Below are 20,627 nucleotides of genomic sequence, written 5' to 3'. Positions count from 1 at the left end.
TTTTGACGTAGTTTCCTAAACACAGTGCCTAGAAAATATACAATGAGGAATATTTAATTAGGGATGAATGCTATGATCTACCAGGGGAATCAATAAAAATAGTAAAGATTCTTGGGAAGGACATTCTCAATAATTAGAGATGCTTAACACTGTGGTGAGTGCTCAGCCTTTGAAACGGTGAGAGAACGCCACACACATAAAACGCCCTTTCAGGAGAAGGTGAATGAATGGCTGTTTATAAGTGATGGGGCCTGGGACCTTGGAGCATTAAGCTGGCATAGAGGACTCCAAGTGCCTTTGCATTCCAGAAGGCCACATTCCCTACTCACCTCCCTGATGCGCTTTGGGGCTTTGAGTGTAGAAAGGTTAAATACTGTTTCAAATAAATATCGTTAAAAGAAAGAAGCCTGTGGTTGATAATGAGACATGGCAATGAACCACAAAAGCAAAAGACAATGTAAATGTTGTGACTAACATTTTTTAATATGATCATATCCAGCATTCAAAAAAGGAGTACTTTTTTTTCCAATTACAGCACTAGAAAGCAAATCACATTTGGAAGTAGTAACTTTAAGTGCTTTAAAGGGGCTAAGGCTCTGTAGTCTCAGTTTTTGAAAAGACAAGATTTTGAGTTGAGTCCTTTCCTCAACATTGACTGCATGTGTGGCCCCAGCTGGGCTTGGGTGAGGACATTTGAACACTCCCTGGTTATGCCCCTCACCCACACGTGTTCAAGGTAGCTGGTGCTGTGGGGCAGTGAGGGGATGGCAGAGTCGGTTGGCTTTCTCCCTGTTTCTGAACCTACTACAGTTTATAGGATGCTCTGCTAAGATGATGCATGAAGTACTGTTACTGTTATTTCCTTCATCATCAGCCAGTGTAGCTGTGATGCAAAACTAAGACAAGCAATCTGTGCTCACTGCGATTCAGGGAAAGCAGTGATGAGCATTATTTTAGTGCTCATTAGTGCCTAAGGAAGTTCCAAATTGTGAGTTGTTTCAGGGTTTGCTAGTAGCTGGGTCAGGAATAAGCACTTTTTAGACCAGGGCTGTGGCAATCAGTATAAGCAGCAACCTGGAGCCCAGGGAGTATGCTTTCTAAATTTAGGATGTGCTTCCTATGAGGAGGGCACCTGACATTTGCTGTCTAATTCAGCCTCTCACACCACCAACAAAGGCCTGCTTAGCTGTTCCTAGGCTTCCTTCCCCGGGCATCCATTCCTCTATTTTGTGTGTCTTTGTCTGAAAGGCTGTTCTGGGCTCTAGTTAGAATATTCTAGGAAGAAATGTTTTCTAGCTCTCCAAAGAGACTGTCTTGTTAAACTCTGAACACAACCCTGCACGTACATCACCTTGTGGCACTGAGGGCTGAGTGGCCCTGAACAAGCCATGGAAACTTCGTTCACCTTACATGATGGCCTCTGGACCAGCGCTTCTCAAACACAGAAGCCACCTGGAGGCTGAAAGTGGGGTCTCATGGGCAGGTGGGGCAGGGGCCCAGGTGTGGTCCAGGTGTGTGTTTCTCATGAGCTCCAGGGCTGCCGCTGGCCTGGGGACCACAATGTGGGCAGTGGGTGGTCCAGTTCCTCTCGTGTCTAAGAGTCCATGGGACAAGAAGCCCCACATGCCCTGTACTCTACCCACAAGGTGGGGAGAGGAGGCCTGGTACCTGCCAGAGCGTGTCGAACTTCTTTCCCTCGGGGATGGAGAGCTTCCCTGTCTTGTCTTTGTCAATGCGATAGTGCAGCACCTTCCCTTCGTGCAGCAGGCAGAGGGCGTAGGAGCCGTTGTTGTCTCTGGCTCGGATCCTAGAAGAAAGGATGGAACTGCATCATCCCCAGGCCTGCCAGTCCCCAGGTGGGACCCTGGGAGGAAGCACCCTGGCCTGAATGGTCAGCAGCCGCTCTCTGGGGCCTGTCACCCGGTAAGGCAGCTGGAGGGCAGAGTCTGGAGCCTCAGGGTCAAGGGCTTTGCTCAACCCGTGAAGGCCCAGTTTACCACTCAGGGATGATGCCAGTGGGCAAGTTTGCAACAAAGAAATGCTAGCAGGTTGGTGATGAATGGACCATGGCTAAGCTCTAGCAGGGCCCAGGAGCTCTGGGTGGTGGTCAGAAGAGCCTGGTGCTCGGTAGCAGTGATGCTGCTCAGGGTGATGAGCACGGGGGCTCCACGGGCCCTGATTATCTGTGGAGCCCTGTGGACTCACCTTTCTTCACCAGAGCCTACATTTGGGTCAGATCCAAGATGGACAGCTCCACCACCTAGCTTGGAGTGTGGGCGGGGGTGTTTGGTGGGCATTTTAACCAGCCATCTTCTGGACCAGAGCTGGAGGGATATGGAAGCTTCCATCCCCCAGGCCTCCCTCAGTCCCTCTCATGCTCCCACTGCAGGAAAGGGAGGCAGGGCTGGACTTCCACGCTCGCAATGCAGGAAAGGGAGGCAGGGCTGGACTTCAAACACTTTCAAATGATGATATTGTCGGGTAACACCCCCAGGAGAAGAAAATGACATCCACTGTGGGGTGAAGAGACAGAGGTGAAACCAGAGCTATGCTGGCTGTGCTGAGCAGCCAAGGCTCTGTCTTCATGGTCATGCTAGGCGACCCTCAGAACAATCCCCTGCCCTGGGTCCTGGTGAACAGAGACGCAGGAGTCTGATGCCAGGCAGGGAACAACACCCCCACTGCAGTGCATGCCACGTGAGGCTTCTGACTCATGGGGAGGTGAGAGATCCCCTGGAAGACCTGAAGGACTCGGGGAGTTCGAGGTCCTGGTGGAGGCTAAAAAGGCACGAAATGGGTGCAAATCCCCCAGTTTAGCTTCGTAGTCACACACACAGCCCCATTCTCCCCTCTCCACAGCTGCAGCCCTTTGGATCATGACATCTTAGGTTCTGAGGGTGAGTCATGAAGTCCCAGGAAGCCTCTTTGGTCCCTGTGTTTTCTAAAATGTGGAAGCTGAGGTCCAAAATTGTTAAGCTGCGTGCCCAAATGCACTGTACTTGGGGCAGAGTTCAAGTGTGCCCAACTGCCTTGGGACGTCTGGGTACTGGGGAAATTTCTGATGCCTCCTCCTGGTTGCAAGAGGTCAGATACACGGCCACAGGGAGAGTTGAGATGGCCTTCAGAACCGGACATGGCCATGCTTTCCTGTCCCTTGCCATGGAGACTCATATCAAAAAGCTAACCCAAGACTTGAAAGCTGAACGATGGCATGGGAGGAGTGAAATTCAGAATAAGTGTCTTTTCTAGTGGTGCTTGGCCATGCACAGCACCCCACAGCTCAGGGCAGCTGGCCAGGGTACAGGACACACATCTAGGTTCTCTGTGGCCTCGGCAGGTAGCTGTGCTGAAACCTCCCCACTGTGAGAACAGCCTCTTCCTCCCAAACCAACTGAGTCGCCAGCGCCCAAGGTGTGAGCTCCCTTTTCACAGCCACATGGCCAATTACAGCCAGCAGTTGGTGACTTTTAAATGCAACACAACACAACAAAAAACCACACGGTAATCTTTTCATATAAAGGGAGAACTGAGTCTGTTTTATAGGGAAAGTATCTTATAAAGTGAGACTATTTATGTTTATTCTATACATATCAGTGGCTTATAGTTTGAGGGTATAGAGAGCTATCCAAATACCACAGCAGTAAGAGAGGATTCATATGCCTATAAAAGTTGGCCTTGAAAGAATGGTGACAATATGTCACTCCAAAGTATTTCCTATAATTTAATCTTTTATGTCTGTGACCTCAAGGTCATGGAGATAATACATGGGATCTGAACCAGGTGCAGTGGCACACACCTGTAATCCTAGCACTTTGGGAGGCCTAGGCAGGAGGATTACTTGAGTCCAGCAGGTCAAAGCTACAGTGAGCCAAGACTGCACCACGGCACTCCAGCCTGGGCAACAGAGTGAGATGCCATCTCTACAAAAAAAAAAAAAGATAGTAGTAATAAATGGGATCTGAACTCTGGTTTCTGAATCCACATCCAGTCTGCTGTACTCCATCTTGCCGTATGTCTTGATTGACATTTTCTTGTTAAAAACTGAGACGGACAAGCACAGGTTGCCCTGAGAGATGACGCCGTCAGCCTCATTAGGCATCTGGCAAATACGAATGAAGACCACAGGGAAGTACCATTCCACGCTCTTCAGACTGGTGGAAGTTAGAAAGATCATTCTAAGTGCTACTGAGAGTGGGGAGCAGCAGGGCCCCTCCTACGTTGCTTGTGGGAGCATAAATGGGCTCACCCACTTTGGAAAACAATTTGGAACAGTCTCCTGAAACTGAACTTATTCATTCACAGACCTCATGAATGAGCAATTCCACCCCTAGGTGTATGAAATGTGTGCACTATGCACCCCAGGGCTACTTACAGCAGCTTCATCTGTGCTTATCAAAAACTGCACACAACGTAAGTATTAACTGACCACAGAGCAAGTGAATTGTAGGAATTCACACAACACAGTATTCTAAAGCAATAAAATGAGCAAATGGTAGCTATACAAAGCACAGATGAGTCTCACAAACATAAAACACACTCCATGCTTCCATATACACAAAGTCCCCAAACAGGCAAAAATCACCTGTTTTATCTAGTGATGTACACCTAGGAGGTAAAACTGAAAAAACAAACAAATGGAAAATAACAACAAAAAAAGCAAGGGCGTGATGAACACAAGAGTTCAGGAGGTGGTGCCTCCCAGGAGGCCAGCTGTACAGATGGGTATAAGTGTGTGAGGGCAGAGGGGTCTCCTGCAATGCTGGGTGCATTTCATTTCTTTACTGGGTTGTTTGCTTGATAATCATTCATTAAGTTGTACCTATTTAGTTATGCACTCTTATGTGTTTGCTTTATATTTCACAATAAAAGCAGTATAAAAAGAGAGCTGGTACCAGGAGAAAATAGAGAGCAACCTAGAGGAAACAGAGAGTGCCCTTTGCTTTGGAACAAGCAGTTTCTGCAAAGGCCCCACTTCCTTGAGGCTCTTCAAGAGGACAGGTTCTGCAGGCGATCCCCTCTCTTCCTGTGCTCCACCAAGCAGCCCTGGCCAGTCCCGGCAACAGGTAACTGGAAGGTACAGGTAGTGACCATGGACCTGTGGCCTGGGCAGCCCCCTGTGGCAGGTGGCAGGAAACAAGAGCAGGGAAAGGAAAACCACAGGCCCAGCATCTGTAGGTGGCAAAGACCAGAAGGCTTGCGACATTAACCACCAGCAACTGTGAGGTATCTGCTGGCTGCAGGCAGATCCTGGACTAGGTTATTTTTAATTTAACGTAGGAGACAAACTGATTTGGAAGCCTTGCTCCTCCTCTTGGCTGTGTCCTGTTACTGAGAGCTTTGCCCTGGTGGTGGCATCAGCACACCCACCCAGGCTTATGGCCCTACAGACACCCAGAGAGGGCGTGCACACAGGCAAGGCTCCCAGCTCCTCTCTGGTTTGCTGCCTTCTGCCTTCAGGGTCAACTGGCCTCAGGCTGTTCGCAGAAGCCTTTGAATATTTACAAAATATTTTTTCCCAGTAATTGTCTTGGGAGGAGTAAGTTAACAGATTTGTGTTTTGCTATTGCAAAGCCTGAGATTTCCAGGGCTTGAGCTTGAGATGATGCTGAGAAGCTGTCCTAACTGGCCTTGAGATAGTCCTTGGCCTGTGGCATATCTACTTTTCCAGGGTAGGCAGCCTTGGCCTCTGGAGTGAGCAGGCCTTGTGCCTCACAGACACTAGAGCACTATGCAAAGGTGAGGCACGTTGATTCTGCTGGGGCATGGCCTAGAAGGGCTGGACTCCTCTACTCTCCTGCACCCTCCTGGGGGAGAGAGAATATACAGAGGTGATGCCCAGGCACCAAGGGGAAAGTGAGGATCCAAGAAGTAGTGAGACACTCAAGGTGGCCTCCCTGGGACTACTGGGGTAGTAGCCCCTTCCAGGGCTACTGGGACACTGCCTGTATCTGCTGTAGACAGAACAGAAAAGCCAGGCACATTCCAGCCCACTAGGTGTTCTCATTCTCCCCTGCCATTTTTTTTTTTCCATGGCAGAGTAGAGCATCACCGGGTCCGTTGCCAGACTCATACAAGGGGAAGGAAGATGCCTGGGATTGGCTGTGTGCCTTAGATGTGCAAAGGATGAATGCTCACTGTGGATAAGGTTGACTGCGCAGAGGGACAGAGGGGGCCTGTGCTGGGTTGGGTGGGCAGTCCTCACTCAGAGCCATCTCCCAGCAATGGTTTCTCAAGGAGAGCTGGGAGAGGGGAACAGGAGGATGCGGGAGCGAATGAGGTCCTGAACAGTGTGTATGTCAGTAAGAGGCAAGAGAAATGCCAGCTTTACTGATCCATGAAAGATATAGATAATGCAACTTCTGAGTGCTTCTGCCTTGTGCCGTAGCACTACTGAAGCACATGTGCATTCCGCACGAACAAGAGCAAGATCAGTACACAATCCCTATCTGAGGCCAAACCAAGCTGTTTTAACACACCTGTCATTTAAAACATTTTATTACAAATGCCCTCTCATTCTCTCCCTCTGCTTTAGTTCCTGAAGGTGGAACTATTTAACACATCTTGTCTTCCAGCTTCAAGGAGACTTTGATCAGCATCAGTGAAGTGATATTGACATCAGCCCACAACTCTCTTTGAACTTTTAACTTCAGAGAGGTCATGACTCTTTATGATGACCTAGGTCTGCAAAACCACATGTGTCAAATAAAATGGCATACTTTGATCAATTACGGCAGCACACGAGAGCACTGATGGAACAGAGTTTTTGTTGTGGCAAAGGAGGCTCGTGATAGCCTAACACAGTCTCATTCATCAATGAACAAGGAAAAGATTTTTCCTAAGCCGCAAATTCACTTTTGAAATTGAAGTATAGGACAAAAAGTGAGTTGAAACTTGAACAGCAGAAAGTGAGTGGCAAATGAGAGTGGGTTTGGCCAAAGGGCCAATGCCAATATCAGCACAGCAGTGGACAGGGACAGAATCTTAGGCCAGCAGCACAGTGAGCACCTGGATGAGGGATTCCCACCTTAAAGCAAGGACCTGTGAAAAGGAAATCCCCTTCAACTCTGGAGGAAAGCATTCCCAGCATCGAATACTCAGGATTCCCACGGATTAATGTCAATCAAGCACAAGCTCAGAAAGATCACTGAAAACATAAGGAAGCATGAGTTATGAGAAAAGGGGTAGGGAGGGAAAGAGAGAGGGATTTACATCTTCCAAAAGTTTCAGTAGTAGAATAATCAGATATAGAATATAAACTATGAAATGTTTAACAAAAAAAATGGAACCATGGAAATTAGCAACCAATAAGATACTCTAAAAATGCCCCAGAAATATTTGAAAAAACAAACTAATAGAACTGCTAGAAATTTTCTAAAAAATGTAATTGAAAAAAAATCAGTGAATGAGCATAAGAGCAGATTGAACACAAATGAAGGAAAAATTAGTGCACTGCAAGACTAATTCAATCATGTTACTCATAGCACAAGACACAGAAAAGGCAATGGAAAATAAAAAATATAAAGGATGAATTGAGAAGGTCAAACTATGTTTAATAAGAGTCTCTGAAGGAAGAAATGGTAAGAACAACAGAGAGCAATATTTGAAGAAAAAAATAGCAAGATGTTTTTCAGAACTGATGAAAGAAAATAATTCATGGATGTAGGAAACACAGACATGAGAACCACTGGCTTAGCTTTATACACATTACTTCATTCATCTCCATAATGACTCAGATAAAACATCAGTTTCCCCATTTTATTACTGAGGAAACAGAGGCTCAGCGAGCAAAATTAAGTTGTCCAAATCACAGAGCTATTAAGTGGCAGGGTCTGTCTGACTCATGGCCTGAATTTCTTTACTATCTAACTTAAGTTTCTACAAATAGAGGCATTTTCAAAGTTAACTTTATCAGAACCAGTCCAATAATACACTATTTGGGCATTTTGCAGGAATTGCAACTGCAAATATAGACCCTCCAATGAACTATGAAAATCTCAAATGATCATAGTTGTTAATCTAGCCCAGGTAGGTAACAGGTATCTCAAACAGGCTCACACCATATCCCCAGATCAGCAGCATCAGCATCATTTGAGAACTTGGCAGGAATGCAAATGGCTGAGTCCTTACGCAGACCTGTGAATTAAAAACTCAGGGGATGGGATGCAGAAATCTGTGCTTTTGCCAGCCCTCCAGATGGTTCTTTCTTTTTCTCTGTCTCTGTCTCTGTCTCTCTGTCTCTGTCTCTCTGTCTCTCTCTCTCTCACACACACACACACACACACACGCTCACTCACTAGCTCATTTATGCATCTTAAGTTACGGGCTCCATGGGTGGCCCTGCAGGATAAACCAATGAACAATAAGAACAGACAGTCCAGAGAAGTTTTGCACCCCATTTTTTTATGCAGCCGGGGATTAGAAGATGCAGTGATTCTGGCTCTCTAAGGAAAAGGTTTGTGTCCACCAAAATCAGGGGTGTGCAAATCAGAGCCATACAGCCCTCGTCCAGGAGCAGGCCCTGGGTGGGACCCAACCTGGGGACACCAGATAACATACCTGTCACCTTGAACAGGGGAACAACACCTCTCACCAATGCCCATACCCTTCGCCTCCCCTCCCCAGCATGTGGCTTGCATGGCAGGTGACACCTTGCTTTGGAAACAGGTGTTATTAATCCTTTGCAGTGCAAGTGGGACTCAGTATAAGGGAGTCAAAAATTTATTCACGTATATCCCATTTCTCTGAGAAATTGAGACAGTTCCTAAGGACATACACTTTAGTATTCTATATGACCAAGAAACAAACCTAAATTAGCATAAACCACGGAGAATAGACGCAGTACTTTAAGTTGGGCTCCACAGGTTGTGCACAGGTCCACAGGAGATGATATGCAACTGTGGTTCTCAAGTGTGTGTGTGTGTGTGTGTGTCTGTGTGTGTGTGTGAGAGAGAGAGAGAGGCAGGGTGGGGGGGAAGAAGTGAGGGGATGGGAGTGTGTGCAGACATGAGGGAAAGGAAGGGGAGAAGAGAGGTAGAGATAACGAGTGTGTCATACTGCACCTGGAACTTGGCTAGTACAAAAGGGATGAGTCAAAGATTACACTGTTTATTTCTTCTCAAAAGGGACAGGGGAAGGAAGGTCAGGTCCTTCCTTCAGCTGAATTTCAGCTGCAGAGCATATAAGAACAAGCCACATGGGGATTTGATGGCGGCATGGGGGCTGAGGAGGGGTGGCTACCAAGGCCTCTGAGGGCAAACTGCACTCGCAGTTGGTCCCTGCTCTGAGGGCTTTCTGCGCTTTTTATCTTGTCGTGCATGCTTGGAACAAGGGCTTCCTGGGGATTGTTTTAACTAATGTACTAAAGAGCTGTCATGGAAAGGAGCACTTCTAGGGTCCCAAGAGATCATGTACAGCAACTGTGGCCTGAGTGGAGTACATCAGGCCCACTTAGCCGCAGGGGACAGTGATGTTCTTGCAACTTTAGGACCCACCAAGCCTGTAGGCTTCCCATCCTCCTCACTCACTCTTCATCATGCCTGCCTCTCAGATCGCTGAGGCTCACAACCTCCTCGGCTTCCTCTCTGACTCAGTTTCTCTCATCTGCAAACTACTGGGCCTGATCACAGCCCAGCTCTCCAGGTGCCTCTCCTGCTGTGAGCTGTCAGAGCAGCCGCCCCTGCTCCATGCTGCACACTCGGGGCAGCTGAGCAGTCAGGGTCTCCCTCAACACCTCATGGTGTGGCCTGGGGCAGCCACATGCCACTCCCTCCACCACCCAGTCAGTCTGCCACCGTCCAGGAAAATTCTGCTACCATCCATAGAATCTCAGGGCACCAGAATGGTCTCAGGGCATCACGTGACCATGACATGGCGCTGCCTCCTGGGGCTCAGACTGGGGCTCTGGAGATGCCCAGGCTCCTGCACGCCCATTCGGCATCCACCACTTCACTTCCCTCCCTCTCCTGCAGGCATCCAGGCCTGCCCTGGCCACCACATCCATGCTATCCCCTGAATCTCTTGCTGCCCTGCTCTTTTGTTGCATCTTCCTGGTGAGGTGTCAAGCTGTGCCAAATCCAGTCAGCCCACTTGCTCTGAAGGCCACTTCCCAGTTCCTACAATTAGCAACACACTAGATGATAGTCCAGCCTGGGCATCTGAGACAGGCCCGAGGAACCATACTGTCCCTCCTCCTATCCAAGTAGTGGCCCCCATTTAAGTTAGCAGCCAGAATGTTCCTTTACCCAGAGAGATTTTTCCCACCAAGACAATGTTCTAGGTGCTGGGTTGCACTCGTGAAGGCAACAGCCCAATCTCTGCCTTTGTGCATCCAGAGCAAGTGGGGGTGGGGACAATAAACAAGTAAATGAAAACAAAATCAAGATCATGCTGGGTAGGCCCAGTGTCATGGTGGAGGGGACCTGTTGCCATGCATTGCAGTCTTTGCAGCACATCAGCTTGCATTTGTCATCTTTCCCCTGCAGTCAGGGCGAGGGCAGGGACTAAGGTCTGACTTATTCCTCATAGTATCCAAGTCCTATCACAATGCCCGCTGCATGTCTGGTTGAAAACATGCCTATTTTGTTGAATGAATGACTAATTTTGTAACTTTTTTTTTTTTTTTTTTTTAACACAGTACATTTCTAAAGTTAGAAGGCAGAAACTGTAGTTAAAATGGCATTGGTGACTTACTGGTTGGACGACTCTGTCCATAAATCTGAAATACTACCTTTGATTCTTAACAGTAATCGAGCTACTTGGAGAGCAGCCACTTATGTGTCTTAAAGGTCACCTTGAACTTGTTTTTGGCTTTGTAAGATTTACAAGGACTCTTGGCCAAAAACAATAAAATATTTACCTGGATACTAAACACAAAGAAAACAATACTTCCATCTTTAAAATTTTGCTTGGCATGGACTTTTTAGAGCATTTCCATTCTAAGATCATTTATAAGATGAAACGAAGGCCACATCCCATTACATTTTAGCAGAGTGATGTATGTGGGAGAATTGGCTGTGCACAACGGCAATAAACCACATTGTGTGAACCAAGTGGATGAGGGTCAGAGATGAGTTGACCACAGCCTCCTCCAGACCAAGAGGAGCCCAGCAATGTGACTGCACGGCCTTAGGTTTTGTACAGATTGTAAAAGATATTTTAGTCACAGCCAGGGAAGATCACTCTGTTCTACTTTAACTTCCCCTCCCAAATTTGACAAGGATTCTAAAAATATACATGATATTACTAATAACGAAGTGTGAACCTAGAGGAAGGAGTGAATAAGTCTCTTTTTCTATATATAGACAAATATATTATTAAATTATTGTTGAACTAAGATGCAGTCAAACACAGTGAAGTCAAGGACATGGAGGAAATAAAAGGTGTTATAGAGACATGTCAGGCAGTTCATTAAAATATTACATTATCTTTTCTAAATTTTGTATGCTTTTAGTATTGACCAGTCTTTAAAAAATTCTAGTTTATTGAATTTTTTTCCTTAGTCCAAAAAATACATTCTATTGTATGCCTAATTTTATATTTTTTCAAAAATAAGAGGGTCTTCTAATTGTATATGCTTCGGACCCCTCAATCCTGGATCCTCCCTTTTGGGGAAGGGATATATAATTTTTGGAAAGTAAGCTTTGTTTCCTTTTTCTAACGAATTCATTTTTCACAGACAGCTGTGACTAGCTTCTCAAAATATCAAACTGTGCTGTCATACAAGGCCTCTGGGGGCAGGGGATCTCCTTCCCCACTCAGCCCCTCTCCCTTGCCTTGGTCCCTGATGTCACCAACGAGGCAGCACTCTGACCCTCACCCACCAAACGTGAGCTGGAGGACTCCCCCTCCAGTGCTTGCTTCTGGCCAGCTAGACCCCAGACAAGGGCAGGGCTGCTATAGCAAAGGCCAGGTGATGAACATCACCTCCAGAAACGCCACGGGCGGCTGTGAGGGACAACCACTGACCCACACTGCCCAGACCCTCCACAAAGAGCTTCTGTTTATATTCGTTATTCTTCAAGCACATGTGCAAAGGCCCTGTAACTACCTTATCAAAGTCACTCCTGAATGGTGTGGGTAAGCTGTGTGGACAGGACACAAGACAGGGGAAAGCTGATGGACGCCTCTGTGTGTTCTGAGATTTCACATGGACATGCCCTGGTGCTGCATCTTGCATGGGGAATAGGGAGAGGCCTGTGGTTGTGGAGGTGGATTTGGTTGCTGGCTGCTGTTTCTGCTTAGCCCCAGACAACATCAGGGACCTGGTTTTGCCTTCCTGCCTTGGACAAGCTCCTCCACACCCGAGTTCTTGTTTGAAAAACAAGAAGTTTAGCCCTGTTAAGTGGTAAATGCCCTCTGGCTCAGGTGTACTGTCACTGTAAGTGGATTTCACATTAGTTCCTGAGAAAACTGGGATCTGAGGTGGACAGCATCTCCCAGACGTAATCTGCTTCTATCATCTGCATTTTTAACTGCATTACCAAGGATTTATAATCAGATTTAGATCTCCAAAATATGCTGCCTTACCCTCAGTGTTTTCAAGGTCTGTTTGAGCAAAGGCATTTTGTGATGGCCATGGAGGTGCATGTGTTTCAGGAATTCTTTTTTTTTTTTCTTTTCACCTTTTAGTCCAATTCTTATCAATGCTGCTTTCCATGTAAAGTGATTCTCAGGCTGAAATGCTGGCATCTGAATGGTGGAGACAGCATATTGGTACTCATGATGAACGCGTGAAGAGTAATCGTTGGGATTTTATTTACCCGTGTTATCCACCAAATTAGTAAAATCTTCTTGATTAGTTTATGGCTTGCAACGTAAAAATAAACTTCCAACCCCCTCTGTGAAATAATAATAATAATAATATATTTTTTTAGATGGAGTCTTGCTCTTTTGCCCAGGCTGGAGTGCAGTGGCACGATCTTGGCTCACTGCAACCTCCACCTCCTGGGTTCAAGCAATTCTCCTGCCTCAGCCTCCCGAGTAGCTGGGACTACAGGCACGTGCCACTACGCTCAGCTAATTTTTGTACTATTAGTAGAGACGGGGTTTCACCATGTTGGCCAGGATGGTCTTGATCTCTTGACCTTGTGATCGCCCGCCTCAGCCTCCCAAAGTGCTGGGATTACAGGCATGAGCCACCGTGCCCAGCTGAAATAATTATTCTTTATTTAAGTCTGTCACTTCATAAAAGCAAAAGCCTAGCGTGAATCCTTTTATGGCCAGACAGTGACTCTCACTCTCTATATTCACAGCCACAGAGTGGAAATAAACACACCTACTGCAGACTGAAGAAGAGAAGGGAAGGATAAGGGGGACCTGCCTGGTTTTCTCACCTGCAGAAGAATGACTCACCTGCAGAGGTCATGGTACACCTGTGATGCAGGGATGGGAAGAGTTTGCATGGAGGACCTGACATTCAGTGTATGTTACTGATGCATCCAAGTGTGGTCCAGGCCACTGCAGGAGGAGAGGGGTGAAGCTGCTTCATTCGGTGCCAAGCACCGTGCAGAGGGCCTTCCATTTATGATACTCTATAACCCTCAATGACTCTAAGAGTCAGGGATGACATTAAAGCCATTTTACAGACAAAGAAATGAAGGAAACAGACCACTGAGTAACTTGCTCAAGGTCCCATAGCTGGTGATAAGGTGGAGCCAGCATTTGAGGCCAGACAACCTGAATGATATGTTGTTAACAGGCCACACTGCCTCCTACCCAGAGAAAGTGAATCTTACAAACCATGGAGTGCACAGTATATTTCTATATACTTCTACATGTTTTACTGTGTCCCTGCATCTGTCCATCAGTAATGATTTAAGAGGAGGTAGAAAGAGGTGCAAGAATCCCCATTCCCTCCCCAACATAGACAGGTGTGGGGCTGCCCCCATACAGAACTACAGTGGTATTACTACATGTCAGGAAGTGGAAAGCAAAAACGAGCTGGGAGATGGAGAATGGATCCAAACAATTCATTGATTTAGGCGACAGGCATTCATTGAACACCTCCTACGGGCCAGCCCACAGGCCTGTACAGAACCCAGGTAAAAGCACGGTGGGTGGGGTGGACAGGAGATCAGAGAGGAGACAAACTGACTGATGCTCAGGCATGAGAAGGTGAAGGCCCTGAAATCACGATAAAAAAATCAACACGTTCAGTTTGCAAGTATATGAACAGGCACATCTCCCCACAGCAAACTGATGATGTGGCAGCCAGGCAGAGCCCACTGAATTGTCAGCTGGCCCTGGCCCTTTGCTTCCTAAAGACAGCCCCCCAACTCGCCTGAAGTAGGGTCCTCCCAGTGCCGTGAGTGCTCTGTAACCTGGCCTTCAACTCCACCCTTCTCCACTCACTCTGTGCCAGTGACACCGGCCTCTGTGGGTGCTCTGCTCCCCAGGCACACTCCTGCCACAGGGCATTCGAATTTGCCATTCCCTGGGTGGAGATGGTTCCTTGCTGCCTTCAGGCCTCTTCTCAGTGGCCTTCCTTGCAGCAAGGTCCATCCTCCCCACACAGCAGAAACAAGCCCCAGCATCCCAACCCCAGTGTGCTCTACGCCCTTACTTAAATGCAGTTCTTTCCTATTGTTCTGTGTCCTTTTTCCCATTGAAATGCAGGCTCCATGAGGGCAGGTGCTTGCTGATTGACTTCTCCCTTCCCAAAGTCCAGAATGGTGCCTGGCACTTAGTGCTTCATGCAACTACAGACTCCAGTAATGTTGGTCCATGGATGGATTAGCTGACATGATGACTGGAAAGTAGACATGAGCACATTCTTTAGGAGAATCTGAATGAGGGCCCAAGAAGAACAGTGGGAAAAAAACAGCAGCTGGCTCAGTGAGGACATCCAGCACTGACTGGAATCTAGTTCTGACTCCAAAGACCTTGTGCTGTGGCTATTTGTTGCAAATAACGGACATTTTATGAAACTATCTGCAAGTAGGGCAGATTTGGATGATTCGAAACCAGGTCTGGGACTTCCTGCAACGTTGGCCCGACCCAACAGGGTAATATAGGACAGACTCCCGCAGTGGATCAGGAGCTGACACATTCACACTGAGAGGGCAGCCACAGGATCTGGTGATGGTTTACAAGAGTTCCCTGGAGACTTTTAGCTCTATTTCCCATGAAAGAAACACACAAAGAAACACTTCTAAAGATGAAAGAATCTGGACCAACATCTAGGCAACCTGGATTTGGGAGACGTTGTATTCAGGGATGCAGACCCTGCCCCGTGCTGGAAGCATGGTAGACTTGGACTGTATCCAGTACACTGGCAAACTCTCCCTGCTCTCCACAAGCATACACAACCATATTCAAACACTTACAGTATAACACGCCCACTACTCTGCAACAAGGAAGGTTTACACACCCAGCAACAGCTAAGAACCCCAGCCAGGTTCTGTAGGAAATGAAAGGTTGCCAAGAGGTGAAATTGCCAGGTGGCAAACCCCTCCAGGGTGTTTCCTCACATTTTCTCTGTTAAAAACACCGTAAGATACCCTGACAAGGAGATTTTCCTGGTGCTCATGATGGAGAAAGAGCACTGAAGAGAGAAGAAAAGCTACACCAGTGATGACCATATGTGCTGTGTGGTGTACATGGTGTGCATTTTCATTGAATTCTCAAGACAGTCACAGATCCAGAGGAGCAGAGCCTGGGGAAAGTTCCCCTTAGCCTAAGGTTCTACAACTGTCATGGGAACATGGGTTCTGAAGCTGGGTCTTGCTGCCCAGGCTTAGCTCTGCTCTTCCCTCTCACTAATACCCTGCCTGATGCCAGGCCTGGGCATGGGGTGCTATGCACCATCAGTCCACAGGTGAGCACCGCAGGTGTGGAGGCAGCACGGGAAGGTGGGGGACTGAGGTGTGGACAACACAAGGGAGAAAGCCTTGGAAGCTATTATCTGGGAGGTTGGCAATTATGGGGTGATAACTGGGCAACTGCAATATAAGGTGGAATAAGAACCCAGGAGAAGAGGACAACTAAAGAGGGGGAGCTCGATGAAAACACAGAAGCCCAGGCCCCTTTCTCACAGGCCCATGCCTGGTTAGCTCTGACAACAGCTGAGTAGGAAGCATGGCAAGTCTGAGACTGTCTTGTATAAACCATAGGCCTCAGTGTCAGGGGCATGTGCTGTGAGGACACATGAGATGTCAATCTGTACAGGGCAGATAGGGAACAAGGCATGTTCGTCAAACAAGAGCTGCACCTCCCAGCCTTCTGCATGGGGTTTATACACGTCTCCCGGAAAGGAAGGAGACAGCAGAAGTCATGGCCATGAAGGGTGCAACTGCTGTTTTCGGGAATAGACAACTCTGAAAAAAGAAATGGCTTCGTGGTCGAAGAGGCTATGAACAGACTTCTTAACCAGCAGGAAGTTGGCCAGCCTCATCGTGTGGATTATGCTATTTTGGGTTGACTCCACATGCCAAGATGCTATGTGCATGGTCCCATGACATTCATGTTGGAAATTATTGCTGAGAAGATGGTAAGAGGCCAAACCTCAGCAAAAACAGCCATAGGTGCCTCCACTGAGGGGCAATGTCTTCCCTCCCCACCGCATTCTGCTGCTGGTTGGGGCTGCATCCCACTAAAGACCACCACTCTAGGCACTGCTACATGGCAACCTGGGCCACTCTTCCTTCTTCTTCTTCTTCTTTTTTTTTTTTTTTTTTTAAGAGTATTGTGGTCGATTTCTTTTCTTTTCTTTTTTTCTCATTTTGAGACAAGGTCTCACTGTGTTGCTCAGGCTGGTCTCAAACCAGCCTCAAACCATAGTGAGATCATAGTGAGGATGAAGCGATCCTCCTGCCAGGAGTAGCTGGGACTACAGGTGCGTGCCACTGCACTCAGCTAAGATCATTTTTAAAATACAAGGTATGACAGTGAAGTCTGAGGAAATTCCTTTGAATAGATGGACATGCAGAGAAAACGCTTCTAAATCTAGGAAAAGTTTACGAAGTTGGCTGGGAATTCACCAATTGCCAAACCATGAGGCTGCATCACTGTTTCTGGTTCTGTTTCCAAGGTAAGTATCTCTGTAGGGACACTGAGAGGTGACCAGGGGATCATTTCCCCAAGGGACAACTGCCCCACTGAGCCACCTTGACCAGACCCCCTCGAGGGAACAAGGTTGACACCTCCCAAAGACAGTTCTTTACCTTCTCTGGACAACTGACTGACCACATTTGCTTGTATCTCAGAACCTTCTACAATTTAGATTTACATTGAACCACTGAGGATAGCAAACAGAACCCAGGATTCAGACAGACACTCTAATGATTGTGGGCTTAAGGCTGAAGCCTGCAAACCTGCACTCACCACTCATGGACGCTACGCCCAGGAAATTTTCCTTAACATCTTTCCTGTTGGCGTCTTGTTTCATGTAAAATAGAAGTAAAGTCTGAGATCAAGGGGGTAGTTTGAGTAAAAAAACTGCAGTATTTTAATTTTAGTTGGATAACCACAAAATGTGCTATGCATCCTATAATTTGCCATTAAAAGGAGAACATGGGGCTGAATCACATTTTCTTTAAATATTACATCCCTCGGTGCCGAAAAAGAGTATTCATTTTAGAGTTAGACTGGGCAAAATAAACACTGGGTCACAAGTGATAGCTTTGGTTAGAAATGTCTTTAGGACAGGCCAACATGCATGTTGTCAAATGACAATGCATGGCCTCTTCCCAGGGTCATGTGAGGCCAGTCACAGAGAAGCTGAATTATTCCCAATTGTCCACACAGGCCTGGTGGCAAGAGGTGAGGGGGAAGGCACGATACTCACAGGAACTTTCCATTTGTCTTTGATCCTATCAGGACAATTTGCTCAGATTCTTCCCGAGAGATTTTTCCATGGAACCAAGGCATTTTTTCATGGGCTGTGGTGGCGATCAGCTTCTCCAGCTGAGGCTTCTGACTGATGATGGCCTGCTCCAGAGCCTGACCCTGCCACGTGGAAAGCAGAGCAGAGTAAACCATACCGAGGAAAAATGAAAATGATGCAGAAGGCATTTCCAATCTGTCTCGAGTCCTGGCATGGTAAAACAGGATCAAACCTTATTCACTCATTCATTCAGTAAATAAAACCAGAAAGACCTTTATACATTTCTTAAGTACTTTCCAGTGTATAAAAATAATATGAATATGAAAAATAATAATGAATAATATGAAAAATAAAAAGAATATGGCCGGGCATGGTGGGTCACGCTTGTAATCCCAGTATTTTGGGAGACCAAGGAGGGTGGTTCACTTGAGGTCAGGAGTTCGAGACCAGCCTGGCCAGCATGGTGAAACCCTATCTCTACTAAAAATACAAAAATTAGCCAGGTATGGTGGCATATGCCTGTAGTCCCAGCTACTCGGGAGGCTGAGGCAGGAGAATCACTTGAACCTTGGAGGCAGAGGTTGCACTGAGCTAAGATCATGCCGCTGCACTCCAGCCTGGGTGATGGAGCAAGACTCTGTCTAAAAAAAAAAAAAAAAAAAAATACATATCCTTTGCTGTGGCAATCCCAACCCTTTCAAAGTTTATCCTGCAGACATTGCATACAAGCGTAGTATACGATAGGTCTAGAGCAATGTTGTTAGCAGCGTTTATTTATAAACAGCAAATGTGTCCATCAATAGGTACTAGTTAAATAAATTATGGTGCATAGCAGGTGATACCAGATAGCCAAAGAATGGGTGATGCAACTATATGAGTGTTGACACAGAAAGTTCTGCAAAAGATATTAGGAAGCCATAAAATCAAGTGCCTATCAGTGTGTATAGTAGGACCTTGTCAGATAAACAGAAACCAATCAACACCTATCAATGCCTCTCTGAAAAGGCCCTCCATGCACTGGGTAATGGTGGTTCCCTGCTGTGGAGAAACCCACACTGCTGGCACAAAGGGACCCACCCTCTCAGCTGTGGCTGTGAAAGAGGAAAGGCTCTTATTAGAGAGAGGCATTTTTTGGCCAAAATTGATGCTTAAGGAGATGGTTGTGTTATTTGGGCACACAGGGCACATAGGCACATGTGTTGCATGTAGCCAGAAAGTCTGTGTGGGGCCACAGGGCCCCCTGGGCCCAGGGAGCAGGACCAGCTGTGGCCCACCTGCAGGTTCCATGTCTGCTTCACATATTCCCTGATGAGGTTTTCCTTCAAGTCCTCAAAGGGCCCAGTCTTGGGCTGCACTCCTTGGGGCCGGTTGAAGGGCTTCTTGAGGAGGCAGACCAGGCCATCAGACTCCTGGGAGTGGTAGTGGCAGAGGTCGGCGGGGCTGGCGTGGGTCCTGCCGCCGGCGATGGCATAGGTGCCGTTCAGCTCCCGCTCAATGGTGTAGTGGTGTGCTTTCCTCCCGTGGGCCACGGACAGGGCAAAGCCACCCAGGTAGTTGCGGCTCTGGCGCAGCAAATAGAGCCCATCACTCATGCCCCCCTGGACCAGGTAATCTTCTGCCTCCTCCCGGGTGATGTTGCCAAAAAAGAAGGGCAGGTGGTTGGCGCTGTCAGCCATGCCGCTGCTGGCCATGCTTCAGGGGCCGGGAGGCCACACACCCGCGCAGGTGTCCACCTGGGCAAGACAGAGACAGAGAACTTTGGTGAGGAACCCACGTGGCAGGGAACATTTGCTAAAACCACTCAAACCCTTCCAAAGTGGAGACAAACCCTTCCATCTCTGAACACAGGCACTTCCCTCTTTGGCCCTCCCAACACACAGTTGTCTTTCTGTTTGCATCATCATTACAGTTTCCAGCATGCCTTCTAACTAAGCTAAAATCAGAGCATTTGATGGAAGTGACCAAATTAAATAATTCTTTTTTTGAGGGGGTGGAGAAAGACAAAGGATTCTAAAAATAAACATACCACAAAGAGAAGCAAACAGAAGGGCTATTGCAAAACAAGATTCTTGGACTGACCCTCAGGGTCCCAGCGGCACACAGGAGGCAGAATCTACATGAGCACAAACCAACTGCTCCTTCTGAGTCCAGACGATGTTAGAGAAGCCTCGCTCCTCATCACAGTGATATCACCGAGGAGGACGCTACCACCACCTCACCCACCTGAGCTGCGAGACGCTGCCTCGAGCAGTCACATGCTGGTGCTGAGCCCCAGAGGTGAAGTGAGGCCACGTGGAGGGCCCATACGGAACTGAGACTTGTGGTCACCACAAGGCCTTCCCACCTCCAGCCCGGGGCTATGACAGCAGCAAGCCATTGCCTGAGACATGAAGAGTGACACCCTCCCAGCTCCCGAGGCCTGGGGCCCATAGGCTGTCTTCGCGCTTCTCCAGACCACTTCCTGGGCAACGCCACTTCCCATCTGCAGGGCCCGTGTTAAAGAGATAGTGCCGGTTCCCAGCCCATGAGGACATCTGACATAGGAGAGACACTGCTTGCAGTAAATAAATACATTTCACAAGCAAAAAGGAAGGCGGCCAATGCATATTTAACATGGAGAGTATTTCCTCTTAATCGTGGTTGTAAATGAGAAGGATACATATTGCCAGCCCCAAAAGTATCCAACGAGGCACATTTTAACCAAAAAGGGCTGGTTGTGAATGGAAAATTATCTAGATGACTCCATCCATTTATCCAGGGAGCAAAGCACATGTCCCTCATGGTACACACACACACACACACACAC

General features: G+C 47.5%; 1 protein-coding gene across 7 annotated transcripts in view; it reads right to left on the bottom strand.

The window, feature by feature from the left end:
- Positions 1–20,627, bottom strand: part of SYK (spleen associated tyrosine kinase) — a 96,610-nt gene that overhangs the window by 35,502 nt on the left and 40,481 nt on the right. For all 7 annotated transcript variants that reach the window (XM_032164508.2, XM_032164510.2, XM_032164509.2 and 4 more), the window contains exons 2-4: positions 19,096–19,554; positions 17,783–17,943; positions 1,669–1,807 (exon numbers count right to left, since the gene is read on the bottom strand). In XM_032164508.2, coding sequence (XP_032020399.1) covers positions 1,669–1,807; positions 17,783–17,943; positions 19,096–19,512 — 717 coding nt within the window. In that variant the 5' untranslated portion in view covers positions 19,513–19,554. The remainder of the gene's footprint in view (positions 1–1,668; positions 1,808–17,782; positions 17,944–19,095; positions 19,555–20,627) is intronic.

This window comes from Hylobates moloch, unplaced genomic scaffold (genome assembly GCF_009828535.3).
Source record: "Hylobates moloch isolate HMO894 unplaced genomic scaffold, HMol_V3 SCAFFOLD_10, whole genome shotgun sequence".
In the NCBI taxonomy this organism is placed as follows: domain Eukaryota; kingdom Metazoa; phylum Chordata; class Mammalia; order Primates; family Hylobatidae; genus Hylobates; species Hylobates moloch.
Note: the sequence above shows the minus strand (reverse complement) of the source record. Positions and strands in the feature narration are given on the sequence as shown.